This window comes from Schistocerca piceifrons, chromosome 2 (genome assembly GCF_021461385.2).
Source record: "Schistocerca piceifrons isolate TAMUIC-IGC-003096 chromosome 2, iqSchPice1.1, whole genome shotgun sequence".
NCBI classification, from domain to species: Eukaryota; Metazoa; Arthropoda; class Insecta; order Orthoptera; family Acrididae; genus Schistocerca; species Schistocerca piceifrons.
The window spans coordinates 472,222,021-472,246,039 of NC_060139.1; the positions used below are offsets into that span (position 1 = coordinate 472,222,021).

Consider the following 24,019-nt stretch of genomic DNA (forward strand, 5'->3'; position numbering starts at 1 on the left):
AGAACAGAAAGGGGGGAAAGACGAGAGCAGGGGCACTTCAGGGACACTAAGCGCATTGGGGCACCAGCACCGCCACCAACCCTTCCCGATCTCCACACCACGATCATGACACATCGAGGATAACACCAGGGCAAGCATACACATAAAAATGTAAAATAAAACAGCACAAAACACCAAACAAAATGCAGGGAAAAAGGGGGGAGAACCAGGCCAATGCGGAGACAAGGCCAAAGCCTCCGTAACAAAGGCTAATGCTAATCAAGGGATTCCAACTCAATAGGGAAATTTGGATACTTAAACCTGGGAAGACAAACTACTTTTGTGAAGAAAACGGATGACAGATGTAACCAAGTGTGGGCCATCTAGTAGTAAGCAGGACGAAAAGGGTCAAAGAGTGTAATCAGTAAGAAGGGTCAAAAGGCGGGGATGTCCTGCAAAATACAGACCACCATGAGGAGGTCCCTGCAAGTACACAATTGGGCAGGAGGGGACGGGCAGCTCATTGTGGAGTGAAAAACCATGGGTCAACCTAGTACGGCCAATACGAAGATGGTAGATTTCTGCTAGGAGAGGCATGAAATATATTAGACAGTGAGTACAAACGGATTTGAAATACAGTTGCAAATACACCTCTGTGAGGGTCACAGAGAATGTAGTGCAGAAGGCCACCCTCACACCTCCCTACCAGACAGATTATCGGCAAGTTCTTTACATAGGCTACCCAAGAGGCTGTGACCCCAAAGGAAACCAACCCAACAAGCAGCAGTGCCAAGATCGGCAAGAAAATCATGGATGGCAGAGACCTAGGGGTGGAAGGAGAAACACCAAGCGACAGGCTGACAGCCACTCATCGAGTCTGTACATACAAAACTCAGGACCATTTGATAAAGCAGTAGGCCTGATAGATGGCCATTAATTCTGCAGTAAACACCCCCCATGTGGTAGGCAAGGGAGAGTGTTCTGGGTCAACAGGAGACATGAAGACATATGCCAAAGGATTGGCAGATTTAGAGCCATCAGTGTAAAGAAACAACAGCATCCTGAAACTGGTAAGAGCTGGTGCAACAAACAATGGAACACCATGGGAGCGATGGATACTTTCCAGATTCTCGAAGAGATCCATTCAAATCTGGGGCTGAGGAATTAACAAAGGGGGGCAGGGGTTACAAGAGAATGTTGGGAAGAGGACAAGAAGGGAGTTGGCAACTGTGGCAGAGAGAAGCAGACAGAGGCCAACTGGTAAACCTACCTACGGGCGAGCAGTGGCCGAGTGAAAAAGAAAAAAAAAAAATTAATTAAAAAAAAATTCTGTGGCGGGATGGCAGCACTGAGAAAAGGCCTGCTGATCTGCATTTCCAATCAAAGCAGATGATTGATTGGAGACTGTGGAGACTGTTGCTCCCAAAATCGCACTGATAAGGAGATAAATGGTCCCAAGAGTTGAGGACCCAACTGAGCTGACAAACCACCACCGGTTCAAATAACTTTCAAGTGACACTGGTCAGACTGATTGGATAGTAACTGTCAAGGGACAATGGATCATTCCTGGGTGTAAGGACAGAAACAAAAATACTGCCTCTCCACTGAAACAGGAAAATGCCTTGAAGCCAAATACGGTTAAACACCTTGAGGAGATACTGCCACTTTGGAGGATTCAGGTGTTTAAGCAATTGGTTATGGAAGGTATCTGGGCCAGGAGCTCACTGTTTCCAGAGGAGGAAGGCGGATGGACAGGAGTCTGATGCCAATGCTGTTGCAAAATAGATCTGGAGGTGTTCCGCAACAACTGATGGATTCATACAAGGGCCAACTGGAAAGGCAAGGCCCGGAATGTAAGACTGCCACTGAGAACCTTGCATGGTGCGGAGTGTAGCCCACACCCATGACGAAGGGACAGAAGGACCTAAGGAGGAGACAAAGCATTCCCAACACACCCATTTGCTCTGTATGATAAGTAATGGGCTGTAGCATGAAAGCATTTCTAGGTAATAAGATCGGTGAAGGCCGGATGTCACTTAAGATGTAGCAACGTGCAACAACAATCATGGATGGTGGTGGCAATGGCTGCACTCCACCACAAAACTAACCGTCAGTGAACAAGACCCTCTGAGCAGGGAACAGCAATGCCGACAGCATACATTATCTTATCGGACAGATCACGAATGAATTCATCAATTACAATCTGATAAAGAAGGTGCAAATATGGCCTGGGAGGTATATAGAGGCCAGTCAGCATGATGGAATGCCCAGTAGGCTAACCTGGCCATCAGGTGATGGGAATGGGATGAGAGAATCAATGGGAAATGGTCACCACCACAGAGGTCAATGTGTGGCAACCAGTGTAAGGAAGGAAGAAGGGGAGGGGAGGGGAGGGGAAGTGAGTGAAAGATCTATAGCATAGACAGTGTCATATGCGACACTAAAATGAGTAGTGGGACTATCATTAAGAAGGCTCATGTCACGGTCCGCAAGAAATTCATCTATGAGGAGCCCCTGATTAGATGAAATAGCCCTGCCCCATGGAGGAAGGAGGGAGGGGGGAGTTGCTGAAGGAGAACAGTTAGGGCAGCAGGTGCAGATGGCCTGTAATGAGGCAGACAGAGATTGCAAACTGCAACCTTATTGTACAGTCCAAGTGGACCCTGACAGCAACTGCTTCCAATGTGGTACTGAAGGGGGATCAATGTACTAATAACGTCAAAGCGAACCAATGTGCAAATGCCCCCGGAAGCCCTCAAAGGGCTGCCCCAGTTCAGACAGAATGTATGGAACCCACGAAGGGTCGGTGAGTGAGCATCAGTAAAATGAGATTCCTTGAGAATGACATAAGCTACTGAGTAAAAGGACATTAGGGATTGCAATTCCACTACATGACAGTATTATCCATTACAGTTCCAATGAATAAGGGGAGTAGGGGCCAATTATGCTGCCAAGTCACCATCTGTCACCAACAAAGAAGGGCCGACATCCTTAAGAAAGGAGCTAGATTCAGGTTGCGAGGTGGGGAGATGGCACCTTTTGGGGCACTGGAGATACCTTGCCCTGGGACTTTTATGTCCTCCTCGTTCTTGTTCTTCTTCACTTTCGTAGGTCAAGGACGGCAGGCTTCGGCACGATCCAGAACAGAGAGAGTGGGTGGCCTCAGAATGCATGGACTGTGGGTCCTGTAGTAGAGTTGTGGCACCAGGCCTCCGGCTTGGGAGATGCCGGGGAGAGGAGTCCCAGGAGGCGGCCCACAACTGGCAGGTGTCAAGAAGGGGGACACTTCTACATGGTTGTGAAACTTCTCTACGGGTGTGAAACACTTTAGGTTACTGAACAACTACTGAGGTAGCAGCAAATTTTTATCATCAAAGGCCTCCAATCATTGCTGTTAGGTGGCCAAATCTCACATCAAAACAGGCCTTCTGGTACCCCACTTAGAGTACAACAATTGTTATCATAATGAACAAGTGAAAAACCATGATGGATTGGATATACTCTGAAAACCAGAATATGGTATCACACACAAGATCCAACTATAAGTCTGCTGGCAAGTGAATGAAGAATCAAAGACACTACATTGAGGAAAACAAGCAAAAAAGAAATCACGAACAATGACACAAACATCAACAGTTACTTTCAGCATTTGTACAAGATTGAAGTGAATGAAAAACCTTTATATTTAAATGAGGAATAAAAGGGTGCAGTTAGAACACTTAATCTTAATCCCCAAGTCTATGACAACTAAACAAACAGCTTATGCAAAAAATGCTGGCAAGGATTTATAATTTCATTGTTGCCACTAATACATCATCACTAACTTTAAATGGCTTACTAGAATAAAGTATGTCTAGGAAACCATGCAAGCCATCAGACTATTCTTTGAAGTGTGACATACTGCGTTATATGGGTGGCACCTACGGTGTTTCTGTTTGTGTCCTTTACTGCTGTTCTGTTTTGACATGTGACATTTCTGTTGCGACTTTTTCTTGGTAACACAACCTAAGGTCTGGGTTGGTTTGGAAGGTGACAGTTTGGGTGAGAGTTGCGTATTCCATAATTACACTTATATCTTGAGATGAAAACCTCCATTTTACCACTGTGGTCTGATATTTTTAAGTTTTTAATAAGTTTGAAGGCATTAGTAATATGAATATTCCTGGACAAAACCCCACATTCCTGCATAGGTCATTCTATTTGGTCATTTTTTATTTTGCTTATGTTACTGTGTGGTTAGTGTCATTGTCACTTCTCGATACTCCTAACTCAGCAATGTTAATGATGCCATCAGCATAATATTGGGTCTTTAGCTAATCACAATGACGCACAGGAAAGCGGCCAAGAATATTTAGAACACACTGTCTGATCATCAGCAGGGCTCCACTATTATTTTGAAAGCAATTCGAGTTCTATTTTAGCAATGAAACAATAAACCACGTATCGTTTTAAAACATTTGATTTGTGCAAGTAGAGGGCGCCTTGTACAATAAAACACCATATAAGATACACAGAACTCTGAAAGAGAATAGAGTTAAGTACAGAGTAATTCTGCAAATCTGCATGAACTAAGCGGAGTAGTGAAAGGAAAGTGAAAAAGATAAGCTTGTGTTAAAATAACAATGCAGTGTTCTTTCATATTGCAGCACCAGCATACTTTGTAAAATGACAAAAGTTCAAATGGAAACACTTATCAATGAAATGGCTGCCTATACCTATGTTCTTGCTGAAAGTAAGAGGTATTTCAAGAAATGCCAATTGTCATATTGGACTGCATGCAGCTTCATCAAAATACACAGAGGGCAACTGCAAAAAAATTGACGTGATGGATCTACCTACTAACAAAAAATTAAAGGAAACGGGTACAATATTCACACGTAGGAGATAAACAGACATAAACTAGTAAATCCATTGAAGATCCGATTCATACAGCAAAACAGTACATATAACTTAGCATTAAAACTTGCTTATGACTGACGATTATGTTTCTGAAACTAGATTTCTTTCTCTGCACAACATACCTTCACCAAAAGGACACATGAATTGACAGGATAACTAGAACTAGGTCACATCAGCAACAGGAAAGTAACTGATAATGACAAAGCTTTAATCATGTAATACCATAGATTACCAAGGTGCACCTGCACACAGGGTATGGAAAGGGTGAAAGGGGTGACAGCATGAACAAACTTATGTTTGACTTCTGTGACCACATACTGCAATAGTAATACATTTATGCCTCTATTGACCTATCCTCATAAAACATCCATATATATTCTTTGTGTATATTTTAGCTATTTATTTTCATTGGATTATGAAAAATCTTACATTATTATCAGATGATCTCTGGATGAATAAATGAAAACTGTGCTTCTAATGTGTTTAAAGCTAAAAAATTTTGTTTTCAATGTGCAGTTTCTCACCAACCGAAACGCCAATAACTGGTTGCACTCCACAGTGCTTTACTTGGCATGAATGTGTTACAGCCGTACCTCTGTAGATCTTGTGAATAGACTTATCCAAACTTATCGGGGAGCGTACAGTTGAAAATGGAATACAAGCCTATTAATTGTAGGAACTTCCACCCTAATAAAGATTTTTGCGTAGTTTGCGGTAAACAAAATTTACGGACAACTGTCACTTTCGGCATTCACTTGGCAGTTTCTCCCGTGTCCCAAAGACACAGTCGCGGGAACAAGACCAAGAGCCTCGCAGTCGGCACATTGCTGTAACAGTCCAAAAAATGTATGACGTATGTTGTGACTATGCAATCCATTTCTGTAATTTTCATTCCGTTCGGTTATAAGTAACCATAGGGAGGTAATATACGTTTTGCATGCCTCTACTTCCCAATGGTACACTAAGTTTTCCTAGTTCCAGAAAACTGGTACTATGTAAACGAAACAGTGAAAAATACGAGGTACATTCTGCAGCGGAGCAACTGGTCAAGAATGTAGCGCCAGACTTCGCTAATAACGTACCTACACTGGCTTGAAATGTAATCCTCACTAAGCCGGAAAAGAGCAGCACCAGGCCTACTCATTTTTCTAATTCATAAAGTAATCACAGAAAGATATTTTTCCGGGGCTAATGTCTAAGAGTAAACAAGTTTATTCCTCAAAATATATTCCCACAATGGATAAATTATAGGGCTATTCTGTCTCAAACGAGCAGCACTGCTTTACACAAATGCAGGTCGGTTAGTTCTTACCTCAGTCTTCCTTCACGTCAGCAAATTTACCTCCAAAATTGCTTTGAAAGCAGTAGGAGGGTAGTTCCAAAGCCTCAAGGAAATTTACTGCTTCCACATACAGAATGTAAGAACACAACACTGACGAAACAACGCTGGTGCATGAGCCAGTAATCCAGTGATCCACAGCCTCGCCGTCATTAAATGTTCTCACACATCTGGTACCGGCTATAAACAAAACAGACGTTACAGCACAGATGCCTATGTCCAATCATAGCAAAGAACTATCAATGAAGATATAAAACGTCATTTCTGCTCATTTGTTTTACGATGAAAGGAAGTTATCATTGTCGCAATTTCTCTGTTCGCCGAACTGCTGGAAATATCATTTAAACATTTGTTTCCTATCGATCAGACAGACTTGCGTTCTATATATGATTATCAGCTCGTGAGCAGACATAACCTTTGCGTGATTGTGAACCTTCTAAATTATTTACGGACGTTGCGTTTAAGTAACTGGAGAATCGTAACTCGATTTTGGACGAGGAACATTATTCTTGACCTTTCTCAATTATTTATTTGATGTTTACTCAATACATTTCCGTGATTCGACAAGTGCCCTGCTTATGAAAAGAAACATTGGCTAAACTGCGGTCTGCGTATAGTCTGTGAATGTAAACAGTTCTGTCAGGAGAGTGGAGACGTGAAATAAACAAGTTGTTTGTTGACGAACATGTTGCGAAGTTACTTAAGTGTTTATTGTAATGATTGTTTTCGTTTGAATGCAGTTGTCCTTAAACTGCAGCAACGAAGTTTTCATGTACGTTGACATTGGTATTTCAGCATTGAACGACTTATTTAATGTGTGGTTGTGAAGGTATACATCAGATTACAGGGAAAGAAACCATTATAAAAGCATTTTTTAAAATACTAAAGTAAACCTCAAATCTTCTGAAGATGAATATGCATGATGTCATATGTTTTTAATTTGCTGAATTTGAGTTATGGCCATGTACCAATTTTTTGCGATACTAACCAATTTGAAGATTAGGATGACATGCTGGGGAAAAAAAAGGCGGTGGCCTGCATCTCAATAGGAAAGGAAAGGGTAAATTGGCCGGGAAGATACTAAACTTTAAGCGGGAGGGGTCATTGAAACATACAGGAGTACCTCATTTTTAGGCTAAGATCAGTGTCCAGTGATTCAACATTGAACGAAATTAAGCTTGATGAAGAGCTCAGACAGGCAGGGGCTAGAGATGTTAAAATATCACAAGACTCTCATCAAAATACAATGGTTAATAATGGTAGTACATTTCATCAGAATATTAGGGAATTAAAAAACAAAGTAGGTGAGCTCGTTTGTTTAGAAGATTTAAAAACTGAGGGTAGAATTGATGTATGACGCTTGTCTGAACATCATATGGTCACAGATATGGAAAAGGTAAACATAGTTGGATATAAGTTTTCAGCACATGTAAGTAGACACACTAGAAGTTTAGAAATAAAGATAAATTACACAAAACAACATTAAAAATCTAGATAATGTTTTTGTAGATCAAGATAAATTTAATCAATAAGTTTTCCTGTTAAGAATGGTCTTTCTGGTCATGATGCACAACTTGTTACAATATGTAACATAGCTCCCTAGCGTAATACAAAACAGTCCTCCAAAATAGTGCATTCGTTTATGGTTAAACAACTGCAAATTTTAGGAAAAGCTTGCAAGAGTTATCAGGGATGAGGTGTAAAAGGAACCTGATGCTAATTTAAAATTTAACCTATTTCATGGTACCTTTATGAGTATATTTGAAAACAATTTCCCCTACGAAAACGGTGAATTATAATTAAACAAAGTATTAAAAATCCATGGCTTACTAAAGGGATAAAAATATCTAGTAAACAGAAAGGGGAAATGTATCTTACAGCTAGAAGGTACTCACCTCGCCTACTACTGAAATTACGAAAATGAAAAAGTCACTGAAAAGTGAAAGCTCCCGTGGGATTTGTGGTATTTCCAACAGAGTAATAAAAGCTTTTCCCAACAGATAGTTAGGGTTCTCTGTGGACTACAAATATCTACATTAATGCAGCATTACATGTACAACTAGTACACTTTAATAAACAAATAATTGCCATAAATTGTTTATTAATTTAACATTATAAAATTCTGTTTCATTCTGAGAGGTATTCATTTACAGAGTAGAAACTGTGGTCCATCAGAAATGACCAGCTTTTTTTTGAACAAGCTATCTTGTTTTACCAACTTGATGTTGTTAGGAAGGTGGTTATATAATTGTGTGCCTCAATGAAGGACACACTTCTGGTAGGCTGATGTTCTGGCGTATGAGATATGAATGTTATTGCCATTTCTTGTTGTGTAATTGTGCACAGAGCTGTTCAGCTGATAGACATTGGAGGTTCTTAAATATTCTCTTACAAAGACTATTGTTTCAAATATATGTAGGCATGGAAGGTTCAGTATCTTTGGAGTAGGAAAAAGAGAGTGACATGAACCTTGCCTCTTTATGCTGAGGACGATTCTGATAGCTCGTTTCTGGGTTTTGAAAACAGATTGACTACAGGGTGCATTCCCCCAAAATATTATTCCATATCGGATGGCTAATTGGAAATGGGCATCATATGCTTGTATTTCTATTTCTCTATTACACCTTGCGCTTAGTACCTGTAGCATATAACAGATTGATGATAGCTTGGTTGTAAGAGCTATAATGTGTGTATTCCACTTGAGATCACGGTGCAGATACACCACTGGCCATTAAAATTGCAACACCAAGAAGAAATGCAGATAATAAATGGGTATTCATTGGACAAAGATATTATACTAGAACTGACATTTGATTACATTTTCACGCAATTTGGGTGCATAGATCCTGACAAATCAGTACCCAGAACAACCATCTCTGGCCGTAATAACGACCTTGATACCTCTGGGCATTGCAGCCCATGCAGCTTCAACATGATACCACAGTTCATCAAGAGTAGTGACTGGCGTATTGTGATGAGCCAGTTGCTCGGCCACCATTGACCAGACGTTTTCAATTGGTGAGAGATCTGGATAATGTGCTGGCCAGGGCAGCAGTCGAACATTTTCTGTATCCAGAAAGGCCCGTACAGGACCTGCAACATGCGGTCGTGCATTTTCCTGCTGAAATGTAGGGATTTGGAGGGATTGAATGAAGGGTAGAGCCACGGGTCGTAACACATGTGAAATGTAACGTCCACTGTTCAAAGTGCCGTCAATACGAACAAGAGGTGACTGAGACGTGTAACCAATAGCACCCCATACCATCACGCCGGGTAATACGCCAGTACCGCGATGACGAATACACGCTTCCGATGTATGTTCACCGTGATGTCGCCAAACACGGATGCGACGATGATGATGCTGTAAATAGAAACTGGACCTTTTGCCATTCGTGCACGAAGGTTTGTCGTTGAGCACACCATTGCAGGCACTCCTGTCTGTGATGCAGCATCACGGGTAACCGCAGCTATGGTCTACGAGCTGATAGTCCATGCTGCTGCAAATGTCGTCGAACTGTTTGTGCAGATGGTTGGTGTCTAGCAAATGTCCCTGTCTGTTGACTCAGGGATTGAGACGTGGCTGCACGATCCGTTATAGCCAGGCGGATAAGATGCCTGTCATATTGACTGCTAGTGATACGAGGCCGTTGGGCTCCACCACGGCATTCCGTATTACCCTCCTGAACCCACCGATTCCATATTCTGCTAACAGTCATTGGATCTCGACCAACGCGAGCAGCCACGTCGCGATATGATAAACTGCAATCGCGATAGACTACAATCCAACCATTATCAAAGTCTGAAACGAGATGGTACGCATTTCTCCTCCTTATTCGAGACATCAAAACAACATTTCACCAGGCAATGCCGGTCAACTGCTGTTTGTGCATGAGAAATTGGTTGGAAACGTTCCTCATGTCGGCATGTTGTAGGTGTCGCCACTGGCGCCAACCTTGTGTGAATGCTCTGAAAATCTAATCATTTGCATATTACATTTTCATGGTGTAGCAATTTTAATGGCCAGTAGTGTATATTCCTAGGAACTTAACATTGTCAACTAATTTTACAATTTTGTTGTTTATTTTCAATGCATGTTCATTTTGTTGTTTATAGTGGGATATATGAAAGTTAATGTCCACCATTTTCCCAGTGTTAATTATAAGTTTATTTTTTTCAAACCATTGTGTTAGCTCCAGCAGTGATGCATCTGTAGTTAATTTAAGCTCATTTTGGTCTGACCCTGTAATCAAAATACTGGTAGCATCTACAAATAAAGTTTTGCGTTTGGCATGGACAGTGTCTTTCAGGTCATCAATACACAAAAGAAAGAGGATAGGACCTAATGATCCTTGTGGCACACCAAATTTGATGGTAGTTTTTTCTGATGTGTATGTTGTTGTTCTTGAAATGTTTTCAGTTATTGTGTCTTGTTTGAGAACAACATTTTGTTGCCGGCTAGTAAGATATGATCTAATCCATTCATTTGGAATACCTCCAGTTCCCTTTCTTTTCAATGTACTTAGTAGGATACCATGATCTAAAATGTCAAATGCTTTAGATAGGTTCGAGAATATTCCATTAGCCATTTCCTTTTCATCTTTTAGAATGGAATGCAAATATTTGTAGACTGCTGTGGTTGTGGATCTGGATTGCCTGAAGCCATGCTGATGATTTGATAGCAATGAGTTTTTAAAAAGGAGGTATGTTTACTGCTTACAACTACTCCCCAGTCTCACTTCTGACAGCATTGTTGAGATTCTTGAAAAAGTAATATATTCAAGGGCAGCTTCACATGTTTGTACTAACAAAATGTCAGATTGGTTTTCAGAATGGCTTTTCAACAGGAAATATGCTTTCACTGATCTATTATTAAATGCTCTGAATAACTGAACATCAACCATTGGGATTTTTGTGATCTTTGAGAGGCTTTTGACTGTGCGAAACATGAAATTCTTCTAGATAAGCTTAAGTATTATGCACAAATTGCTTAATTCATATTTAACTGGAAAAATGCAGAAGGTTGAAATTAATAGTACAGATAGCCTACAAAAATCAGCAGTCATCTAACTGGGGAGATATCAAGGATGGTGTCCCACAGCGCTCATTCTTGGGTCCCTTCTATTTCTTAATGTATGTTAATGACTTGCCACTCTGTATTCATGAAGATGCAAAGCTATGTCTGTCTGTCTGCTGATGATGTAAGTATAGTAATCACATCCAACAAATTTGTAAATAATATCTTTCAGAAAATTATGAAGTGGTTCTCTCAAATGGACTCACACAAAATTTCTTGAAAAAAAAAAAAAAAAAGTATATATATAATAGAGGGAAACATTCCACGTGGGAAAAATTATATATAAAAACAAAGGTGAGGTGACTTACCGAACGAAAGCGCTGGCAGGTCGATAGACACACAAACATACACACAAAATTCAAGCTTTCGCAACAAACTGTTGCCTCATCAGGAAAGAGAGAAGGAGAGGGAAAGACGAAAGGATGTGGGTTTTAAGGGAGAGGGTAAGGAGTCATTCCAATCCCGGGAGCGGAAAGACTTACCTTAGGGGGAAAAAAGGACGGGTATACACTCGCGCACACACACACATCCATCCACACATATACCGACACAAGCAGACATATTTAAAGACATTCCACGTAGGAAAAATATTTCTAAAAACAAAGATGATGAGACTTACCAAACAAAAGCGCTGGCAGGTCGATAGACACACAAACAAACACAAACATACACACAAAATTCAAGCTTTCGCAACCAACCGTTGCTTCATCAGGAAAGAGGGAAGGAGAGGGAAAGACGAGTCATTCCAATCCCGGGAGCGGAAAGACTTACCTTAGGGGGGGAAAAGGACAGGTATGCACTCGCGCACACACACACACACACACACACACACACACACACACACACACACACACACACACACACACACATATCCACCCGCACATACACAGACACAAGCAGACATTTGTAAAGGCAAAGAGTTTGGGCAGAGATGTCAGTCGAGGCGGAAGTAAAGAGGCAAAGATGTTGTTGAAAGACAGGTGAGGTATGAGTGGCGGCAACTTGAAATTAGCGGAGGTTGAGGCCTGGCAGATAACGAGAAGAGAGGATATACTGAAGGGCAAGTTCCTATCTCCGGAGTTCTGACAGGTTGGTGTTAGTGGGAGGTATCCAGATAACCCGGACGGTGTAACACTGTGCCAAGATGTGCTGGCCGTGCACCAAGGCATGTTTAGCCACAGGGTGATCCTCATTACCAACAAACACTGTCTGCCTGTGTCCATTCATGCGAATGGACAGTTTGTTGCTGGTCATTCCCACATAGAAAGCTTCACAGTGTAGGCAGGTCAGTTGGTAAATCACGTGGATGCTTTCACACATTGCTCTGCCTTTGATCGTGTACACCTTCCGGGTTACAGGACTGGAGTAGGTGGTGGTGGGAGGGTGCATGGGACAGGTTTTACACCGGGGCGGTTACGAGGGTAGGAGCCAGATGGTAGGGAAGGTGGTTTGGGGATTTCATAGGGATGAACTAAGAGGTTACGAAGGTTAGGTGGACGGCGGAAAGACACTATATATATATAATAGAGGGAAACATTCCACGTGGGAAAAATGTATCTAAAAACAAAGAAGATGTGACTTACCAAACAAAAGCGCTGGCAGGTTGATAGACACACAAACATACACACAAACTTCAAGCTTTCGCAACGGTTGCTTCATCAGGAAAGAGGGAAGGAGAGGGGAAGACGAAAGGATGTGGGCTTGAAGGGAGAGGGTAAGGAGTCATTCCAATCCCAGGAGCAGAAAGACTTACCTTAGGGGGAAAAAAGGTCAGGTATACACTCGCACACACACACATATCCATCTGCACATACACAGACACAAGCAGACATTTGTAAAGGCAAAGAGTTTGGGCTGAGATACAGTTCCATAAAGCAAATGGGATAACACCATTGATGACTTTGAACAGAAGCGTGTTGCTAATTCAGAATATTCAAAATTTCTGGGTTTGTGCATTGATGAGAAATTGAGTCATAAAAATGAAAAAAACGCATTGATGATCTGTTGAAACATTTAGGTTTAGCTACTTATGCTATTAGGGTTACTGCAAATGTTAGTCATAAACAGATCAGTAAATTAGCCTAATATGACTATTTTCATTTATTGTGTTCATACGGCATCATATATTGGGGTAATCCATCACTAAGACAAAAAGTATTCATTACGCAAAAGAGTGTGATCATAATAATAGCTGGAGACCACCCAAGATCACCTTGCAGACATTTATGAGGAACTTAAGATATTCACAGTACCTTTCCAATATATATATTCACTTGTGAAATTTGTTATTGATAACCCATTACAAATTAAAAACAATAGCAAAGTGTGTAGCGACAGCACTAGAAGGAAGGATAATCTTCACTATTCTGGGTTAAATCTGATTTTGGTGCAGAAAGGGGTGAATTATCCTGCCACAAAAATGTTGGATCGTTTACAAAACACCATAAAAGTCACAGATAGCTAACCACCATTTTAAAACAAATTGAAAGAATTTGTGAATGACAACTGTTTGTACCCAATATATTAATTTTTAGATGTTATTGTTGTTGTTGTGGTCTTCAGCCCTGAGACTGGTTTGATGCAGCTCTCCATGCCAATCTATCCTGTGCAAGTTCCTTCCTCTCCCAGTACCTACTGCAACCTACATCCTTCTGAATCTGCTTAGTGTATTCATCTCTTGGTCTCCCTCTACGATTTTTACCCTCCACGCTGCCCTCCAATGCTAAATTTGTGATCCCTTGATGCCTCAGGACATGTCCTACCAGCCGATCCCTTCTTCTAGTCAATTTGTGCCACAAACTCATCTTCTCTCCAATTCTATTCAATACCTCCTCATTAGTTACGTGATCTACCCATCTAATCTTCAGCATTCTTCTGTAGCACCGCATTTTGAATGCTTCTATTCTCTTCTTGTGCAAACTATTTATCGTCCATGTTTCACTTCCATACATGGCTACACTCTACACAAATACTTTCAGAAACGACTTCCTTACACTTAAATCTATACTCGATGTTAACAAATTTCTCTTCGTCAACAACGCTTTCCTTCCCATTGCCAGTCTACATTTTATATCCTCTCTACTTCGACCATCATCAGTTATTTTGCTCCCCAAATAGCAAAACTCCTTTACTACTTTAAGTGTCTCATTTCCTAATCTAATTCCCTCAGCATCACCCGACTTAATTCGACTGCATTCCATTATCCTCGTTTTGCTTTTGTTGATGTTCATCTTATATCCTCCCTTCAAGACACTGTCCATTCCGTTCAACTGCTCTTTCAAGTCCTTTGCTGTCCCTGACAGAATTACAATGTCATTGGGGAACCTCAACATTTTTATTTCTTCTCCATGGATTTTAATACCTACCCCGAATTTTTCTTTTGTTTCTTTTACTGCTTGCTCAATATACAGATTGAATAACATTGGGGAGAGGCTACAACCCTGTCTCACTCCCTTCCCAACCACTGCTTCCCTTTCTTGTCCCTCGATTCTTATAACTGCCATCTGCTTTCTGTACAAATTGTAAATAGCCTTTCGCTCCCTGTATTTTACCCCTGCCACCTTTAGAATTTGAAAGAGAGTATTCCAGCCAACATTGTCAAAAGCTTTCTCTAAGTCTACAAATGCTAGAAACGTAGGTTTGCCTTTCGTTAATCTTTCTTCTAAGATAAGTTGTAAGGTCAGTTTTGCCCCCCCAACATTTCTAAGGAATCCAATCTGATCTTCCCCTAGTTCGACTTCTACCAGTTTTTCCATTCGTCTGTAAATAATTCGTGTTAGTATTTTGCAGCTGTGACTTATTAAACTCATAGTTCGGTAATTTTCACATCTGTCAACACCTGCTTTCTTTGGGATTGGAATTATTATGTTATTCTTGAAGTCTCAGGCTATTTTTGTCTGTCTCGTACATCTTGCTCACCAGATGGAAGAGTTTTGTCAGGACTGGCTCTCCCAAGGCCGTCAGTAGTTTTAATGGAATGTTGTCTACTCCCAGGGCCTTGTTTCGACTCAGGTCTTTCAGTGCTCTGTCAAACTCTTCACGCAGTATCGTATCTCCCATTTCATCTTCATCTACATCCTCTTCCATTTCCATAACATTGTCCTCAAGTACATCGCCCTTGTATACACCCTCTATATACTCCTTCCACCTTTCTGCTTTCCCCTCTTTGCTTAGAACTGGGTTTCCATCTGAGCTCTTGATATTCATACAAGTGGCTCTCTTTTCTCCAAAGGTCTCTTTAATTTTCCTGCAGGCTGTATCTATCTTACCCCTAGTGAGATAAGCCTCCACATCCTTACATTTGTCCTCTAGCCATGCCTGCTTAGCCATTTTGCACTTCCTGTCGATCTCATTTTTGAGACTTTTGTATTCCTTGTTGCCTGCTTCATTTACTGCATTTTTATATTTTCTCCTTTCATCAATTAAATTCAATATTTCTTCTGTTACCCAAGGATTTCTACTAGCCCTTGTCTTTTTACCTACTTGATCCTCTGCTGCCTTCACTACTTCATTCCTCAGAGCTACCCATTCGTCTTCTACTGTATTTCTCTCCCCCATTCCTGTCAATTGTTCCCTTATGCTCTCGCTGAAACTCTGTACAACCTCTGGTTTAGTCAGTTTATCCAGGTCCCATCTCCTTAAATTCCCACCTTTTTGCAATTTCTTCAGTTTTAGTCTACAGTTCATAACCAATAGATTGTGGTCAGAGTCCACATCTGCCCCTGGAAATGTCCTACAATTTAAAACCTGGTTCCTAAATCTCTGTCTTACCATTATATAATCCATCTGATACCTTTTAATATCTCCAGGATTCTTCCATGTATACAACCTTCTTTTATGATTCTTGAACCAAGTGTTAGCTATGATTAAGTTATGCTCTGTGCAAAATTCTAACAGACGGCTTCCTCTTTCATTTCTTAGCCCCAATCCATATTCACCTACTACGTTTCCTTCTCTCCCTTTTCCTACTGTAGAATTCCAGTCACCCATGACTATTAAATTTTCATCTCCCTTCACTACCTGAATAATTTCTTTTATCTCATCATACATTCCTTCAATTTCTTCGTCATCTGTAGAGCTAGTTGGCGTATAAACTTGTACTACTGTAGTAGGCATGGGCTTCGCGTCTATCTTGGCCACTATAATACGTTCACTATGCTGTTTGTAGTAGCTTACCTGCACTCCTATTTTTTTATTCATTGTTAAACCTACTCCTGCATTACCCCTATTTGATTTTGTATTTATAACCCTGTATTCACCTGACCAGAAGTCTTTGTTCCTCCTGCCACCGAACTTCACTAATTCCCACTATATCCAACTTTAACCTATCCATTTCCCTTTTTAAATTTTCTAACCTACCTGCCCGATTAAGGGATCTGACATTTCACGCTCTGATTCGTGGAATGCCAGTTTTCTTTCTCCTGATAACGACGTCCTCTTGAGTAGTCCCCGCCCGGAGATCCAAATGGGGGGCTATTTTACCTCCGAAATATTTTGCCCAAGAGGACGCCATCATCATTTAACCATACAGTAAAGCTGCGTGCCCTCGGGAAAAATTACGGCTGTAGTTTCCCCTTGCTTTCAGCCGTTCGCAGTACCACAACAGCAAGGCCATTTTGGTTAATGTTACAAGGCCAGATCAGTCAATCATCCAGACTGTTGCCCCTGCAACTACTGAAAAGGCTGCTGCCCCTCTTCAGGAACCACACGTTTGTCTGCCCTGTTGTGGTTGCACCTACGGTACGGCTATCTGTATCGTTGAGGCATGCAAGCCTCCCCACCAACAGCAAGGTCCATGGTTCATGGGGGGAGGAAATTTTTAGATATGAAGTTCTACGGAACGTTAAACTGACCTGACGAAATGTTGTATTCATGATCTATGGAACTAGTATTAATGTAATGTAATGTAATGATCTTTGTCAGCTTGCAAGGTTTTGATTTGGTGACAAGGTGAATGAAGCCAAAACATATGACTGTGAAATACAGGTTATAACAGACTGATTTATATCGTAGCCCGATGTCTGCATTTGTACCATATTTAACACATGTTTCATTATAGAAACTAAAACTGTGAGGTATGCAGATTTTGCATTTTACATGAACCACCACCAGAATGAAAACAAGAGTTTCTGCTAGATTTAAATGCACTCTTTTCACTGATGTGACCAGTTATAAAATTTGATTTGACTTGATTTATTTTTTAATTAAAGGATTGTTTCACAATCATATAAGATTTGTTATTGTAAAACAAATAAATGCTCAAAATATACATACCCATGGATTGTATCAGTATGGTTCTATGAGAATAAGACAGGGGTAGGTCATGACCTTGAAGGGACTACCCTGACATTTGCCTGAAATGGTTTAGGAAACCCCAAGTGAGGACGGCCGGCCAGAGCAAACTCCATTCTCTAGAATATGATATCATTGTCGTAACAACTGCACTGCCTCATTTGGTTGGTCCTGTTGTACAGTGTTATTTGATTTAGACAATTTATCCCAAATAACGAAATTTTCGATTCCACATACTAATGACACCCTCTGGTGAATCTTGGGCCATGAACATGTTGCTATGCCCCTTGCACTACCTTCTGTCTGTTCATAATTAAAGGTATCAGATTTTCAATACATGATAGATAAAATTTAGTGCATCTAACATTTTGTTTAGTCCAGAGGCAGTTATAAAAGTGAATACAAAGGTCAGGTTAAATAACTACAACAAATGCATTTGTTGAAATGTTGATAATCAACAAATTTTTTTGACAGGCAGGCAGACAATGTGGGCTGACAAATTGCCATTCACTTGTAGGTGTCTTATAGTTTTTCAATATGAATTAAGTTAAATGTCAGGATGGTTTCCTTGAAAAGGACTCTACCAATTTCGTTCTCTATCGTTACCCAGTCTAAGTTTTGCTGCATCTCTAATGACTGTGTAATCGATAGGAAGTTAAACCCTGATCTTTCTTCCTTTTTATCAGTCCATTCAACATTACACTGCTCTCAGAGAAAACTTTGCTGATCTGCTGCGCATCCCACAGTCCAAAAACTATTACCAAAGATACCTCCAAACTCCTAGCATTATCATCTACATAGTCTCCAGAGACATGGTCCCCGCAGAAATCTCACTATTCTCCGAAGGTTTCACCTCCAGTCTCATGCTCAGAATTAACTTTTCTGACTTTCTCAGGAATATCTTCTTTATAAATTCCCTTCAAAGGAGATACCTGTTCACCACAGCAAGAACAAAGAACACATTGAACATTGTCTCATTTTGTTCCAACCTCCAACAGTCATCCTCCCTCCTCCCCTCCCACATTCACCTTGCATGGTATCCTTCCAGGAATTCCTTGCCTCCAACTAGATTTTGCCAACTTTCCACGGATCCCTCCCCAACAAATTCAACACCACAGGTATGAAATTAACAGCTATTGAAACCAATCTTGATGTAACCATTATTAAACAGTATGACTTTCAATAACACCTCAGTACACTAGGTCATTTGCAAAACCTGTCACCTTGATTCATCTCTCTGTAATGACAAACCACCATACACTCACCATTTATGTGTTCCAATAGAATTGCAAACCCACTAGCTCAAATAATAAATCAGTGTTTTGAAGAGGGCTGTTTCCCAGAGGCACTGAAATATGCTGAAGTCAAACCACTCTTCAAGAAGGGATCAAGAGAGATCATGGGAAATTATCATCCTATCTCGATTCTCCCAGTTCTATCTAAAATATTTGAAAAACTTGCCGTTGCACAAATCCAAAACTTCATTGCAAAATATTCTGTTATTCTAAACAATCAATATGGTTTTCAGCAACGGAAAAACACCATAGATGCAGCAAACACTTTCAGTGAGAAAATAAGTGCATCATTAGACAAGAGAAATAAGGTAGCAGGAATTTTCTGCGACCTCACAAACGCGTTTGGTTCTATAAACCATGCATTGCTTGTTTACAAACTTGAAAAGTATGGCATTAGCGGCAGTGCCCTACAATGGCCTAAATCTTACTTATCCAACAGAAAGCAAAGAGTTAGCATTTCTTCAAATGGCTCATATTATTTTTCTGACTGGAAAAAAATGTCTCAGGATGTTCCACAAGGCTCCATATTAGGCCCAGTTCTGTTTCTATTTTATGTTAATGACTTACCATTAAATATCAGCTCCCAATCAGTGCTGTTTGCAGATGATACTTCCGTCTTAGTTGAAGATCAGGATTCAGAAAAAATTTCCCAATCTGTGGTCAGTACCTTCAGTACCTTAGAAACTTGGTTTCAGCTAAATGGGTTGAATCTACACACATCTAAGACTCACATGATGCAGTTCAAAACCAAAAAGTCAAAATGTGAGCAGATTAAGATTGTACACAGCAACCAAGGTATAGAAGAAGTTGACTCAGTCAAATTCTTAGGTTTAAATGTAGATAAAAATTTGAGCTGGCAGGCACACATTGAATACCTGCCAAACAAACTGAGCAGCATTTGCAATGCAAATATTATCAACTGCAACTGACATAGACACATGAAAAGTAGCATATACCAGCTGCTTCAAATTAGGTATGTTATTGTTTTTGGGGGTAACTCGACAAACATAGTGCGGATACTAAAAATACAGAAAAAAATGATACGAAATATGTGCATTGCAAATCACAAAGAACCATTTTGATGATTATTTAGAAAACTTAAAATGTTAACTCTGCCATCCTTATACATATAAGAGATTATTATATTTTTGTACACAAGACATGAATTATTTGAGGGAAACCATTTTGTCCATTCACATGATACTAGAAACAAAGAAAATTTGATGCTCCTCACCCACCGCTTCAGACTGTAAGCCCAGGGACCTCAATACATGGGAATGAAAATCTTTAATAAATTAAAAGGGAACAAATTGATGCAGATGAATTTAGGTTCACTTAAAAGAAGTCCGCAGCTCGTGGTCGTGCGGTAGCGTTCTCGCTTCCCACTCCCGGGTTCGATTCCCGGCGGGGTCAGGGATTTTCTCTGCCTCGTGATGATTGGGCGTTGTGTGATGTCCTTAGGTTAGTTAGGTTTAAGTAGTTCTAAGCTCTAGGGGACTGATGACCATAGATGTTAAGTCCCATAGTGCTCAGAGCCATTTGAACCATCACTTAAAAGAAAGCTGTATGAGGTACTGACACTGAAGTGTTATTACTCAGTGGATGAACTCATGTGGGACAAACTGGATAAATGTGTTACTCATCCAAAGAAATATCCTTATAATGTTGTTATTTGTTATACCACTATTATTTATTAATGTAAAAATCATTGTAACTGTTTTACAAATTTTTGACATGTCTCCTGTACGCAAACCAAATGGATTGCAAATGTATGTCATGAGATGAATAAAACACAATTCACAATTTCACCCTTGCTGTGGATGCTTTAAAAACCTTTTGCCTTCAGAAGCCCTACGTATGTATGTCACACTGTTGGGCTTTAGCAGCTAGAGTTATTCCGTTTTACTGAAGCACTTTGATAGGCTAAAGAGAGAGCTATGTTTAAATTTTCATAAAATAACAAGATTTTGTGTTGTTTTTGAATTGAAAACTTTCATTATAATTTTAGATATACAATCTTGTCTAGTTTTGTTTTTTAGTAGGACCTAGCCATTGGGTCTACCTCTGTAGAGAGAGAAATTTCTACTCCTAAAATAATGCTTCAAAAATAATACTGAATGTATTGAGGACATGAACTGTCTGTAACTTCTGGCATTCAGTTATTTTGCTGCCTATCAGTTATTTGTCTTACTGTAAAACATTGTCTCATTCGACCATACAGTTGTTTTCCTTGACCGTATTACAGCACAGAGATTTCGTTGTTTGATGCACAGTGATTTATTTTGTGCATCTGCTTCTGGACATTCTGTTGGTAGAGCACTTGCCTGCGAAAGGCAGAGGTCCCAAGTTCAAGTCTCGGTCCGGCACACGGTTTTAATCTGTCAGGAAGTTTTGCAGCAACGCACACTCCACTGCAGAGTGAAAATCTCATTCTGGAAATATCCCCGAGGCTATGGCTAAGCCATGTCTCCGCAATATCCTTTCTTCCAGGAGTGCTAGTTCTGTAAGGTTCGCAGAAGAGCTTCTGTGAAGTTTGTAAGATAGGAGACAAGGTACTGCCAGAATTGGATCTGTGAGGATGGGTCATGAGTTGTGCTTGGGTAGCTCAGTTGATAGAGCACTTGCCTGCGAAAGGCAAAGGTCCCGAGTTCAAGTCCCGGTCCATCACACAGTTTTAATCTGTCAAGAAGTTTCATTTCTTGATAAAAGTTCGAGAAACTTTGGAAAAGTGTTTTTTCCTAATCCAGTAGTAACAGCTGAGGCATCAATAATTAAAGGCAAAAGCAGTCTTTAGCAATATGTGGAAAAAAAGAAGAATAAGAGGAATACAGTGTGGATTTCGGCTGATAGATCAGGGTCTGCTTTCAACAGGAAGTGTAGTGCAGAAATATCTTGTAAAACATCCAGCAGAAGATCTAAGGGGAAAAAATTCTGGAATTATTTTGATAATTATTTTACCAGATAATACCCAGTGGCAGATAGTAGGATTGTAAGCATAGGCAGATCGAATCTGCTACACTTCTTGTAAGATGTATTCATGAAGCACGGAGAACATGAGTGGTTTATCAATGGCTGCATTGCAGACATCAAGTGGCAAGATATTAGAGTGACTGATGCACTATTAAATTTTTATGATTCCAGAAAAATTATTCGTGTTACAGAAGAGCAAAAAGTAGTGGTATTTGCATTGGTGTGACAAATCTTGCAACTATGGCTAACTACAATAAATATACAATTTTTGTTGTTAAATTTTATGTATGAAACTGCAAAAGCAGAAAATGGCAGTAAAGATATTTGTTAAACCCATTATTAATACTGCAGATGTAAATGTATTTGCCCTTCACCATAATCTATGGTTTCAGTTCAGTGACTAACTGTGAAGAAGCTTCAAATACACTACTGGCCATTAAAATTGCTACACCAAGAAGAAATGCAGATGATAAACTGGTATTCATTGGACAAATATATTATATTAGAACTGACATTTGATTACGTTTTCATGCAATTTGGCTACATAGATCCTGAGAAATCAGTACCCAGAACAACCACCTCTGTTCGTAATAACAGCCTTGATACACCTGGGCATTGAGTCAGACAGAGCTTGGATGGTGTGTATAGGTACAGCTGCCCATGCAGCTTCAACACGATACCACAGTTCATCAAGAGTAGTGACTGGCGTATTGTGATGAGCCAGTTGCTCGGCCACCATTGACCAGACATTTTCAGTTGGTGAGAGATCTGGAGAATGTGCTGGCCAGGGCAGCAGTCGAACATTTTCTGTATCCAGAAAGGCCTGTACAGGACCTGCAACATGCGGTCGTGCATTATCCTGCTGAAATGTAGGGTTCTGGAGGGATTGAATGAAGGGTAGAGCCACGGGTCGTAACACATGTGAAATGTAACGTCCACTGTTCAAAGTGCCGTCAATACGAACAAGAGGTGACTGAGACGTGTAACCAATAGCACCCCATACCATCACGCTGGGTGATACGCCAGTATGGCGATGACGAATATACGCTTCCAATGTGTGTTCACCGTGGTGTCGCCAAACACAGATGCGACCATCATGATGCTGTAAACAGAACCTGGATTCATCCGAAAAAATGACGTTTTGCCATTCGTGCACCCAGGTTCGTCGTTGAGCACACCATCACAGACGCTCCAGTCTGTGATGCAGCGTCACGGGTAACCACAGCTACGGTCTCCGAGCTGATAGTCCATGCCGCTGCGAATGTTGTCGAACTGTTCGTGCAGATGGTTGTTGTCTTACAAACGTCCCCATCTGTTGACTCATGGATCGAGACATGACTGCATGATCCGTTAAAGCCATGCGGACAAGATGCGTGTCATCTCGACTGCTAGTGATACGAGGCCGTCGGGATCCAGCACTGCATTCCGTATTACCCTCCTGAACCCACCGATTCCATATTCTGCTAACAGTCATTGAATCTCGACCAATGCGAGCAGCAATGTCGCAATACGATAAACCGCAATTGCGATAGGCTACAATCCGACCTTTATCAAAGTCGGAAACGTGATGGTACACATTTCTCCTCCTTACACAAGGCATCACAACAACGTTTCACCGTGCAACACTGGTCAACTACTGTTTGTGTATGAGAAATCGGTTGGTAACTTTCCTCATGTCAGCATGCTGTAAGTGTTGCCACCGGCACCAACCTTGTGTGAATGCTCTGAAAAGCTAATCGTTTGCATATCACAGCATCTTCTTCCTGTCGGTTAAATTTTGCGTCTGTAGCACGTCATCTTCATGGTGTAGCAATTTTAATGGCCTGTAGCGTATATTGAGTCAGGCTTTGTTAGTATTAGACTGTTTGAGGTTATTGTTTTACAACATTGTCTACAACATTTTGTTAAGAAGTGGCAGCCAAATGTGTTGATAGAATTAAGACAGATAAGCGTTGAAGCACCAACTGCAGTGATCTTTATGAATACTTTGGGGTGGTGCACGAAATGTGTCACCGTTTGTTTCGGATATAATTTATGAATTGTGCTTGGTACCCTGTGAAGCAGTAGCAGTAGAGCTCAAAGAAATAGAGTTACAAAAGTATGTATAATTCACAGTACCATCACTAGGAGGCTAGTGTTTACAACATGGTCAACAATGGTCAACTAACAACA

General features: G+C 40.6%; 2 protein-coding genes across 3 annotated transcripts in view; one reads left to right on the plus strand and one right to left on the minus strand.

Annotated features, from left to right (window-relative positions):
• The window catches only part of LOC124776397 (endoplasmic reticulum junction formation protein lunapark-B-like), a 128,415-nt gene extending 121,970 nt beyond the window's left edge, over positions 1-6,445 (minus strand). For both annotated transcript variants that reach the window (XM_047251374.1, XM_047251373.1), the window contains exon 1: positions 6,191-6,445. The gene's annotated coding sequence lies outside the window, so the exon portion shown is untranslated. The remainder of the gene's footprint in view (positions 1-6,190) is intronic.
• Positions 6,446-6,574: 129 nt separating this feature from the next.
• The window catches only part of LOC124776396 (tRNA (uracil(54)-C(5))-methyltransferase homolog), a 109,041-nt gene continuing 91,596 nt past the window's right edge, over positions 6,575-24,019 (plus strand). The window contains exon 1 of the mRNA XM_047251372.1: positions 6,575-6,989. Within this exon, the coding sequence (XP_047107328.1) occupies positions 6,903-6,989 (87 nt within the window). The 5' untranslated portion in view covers positions 6,575-6,902. The remainder of the gene's footprint in view (positions 6,990-24,019) is intronic.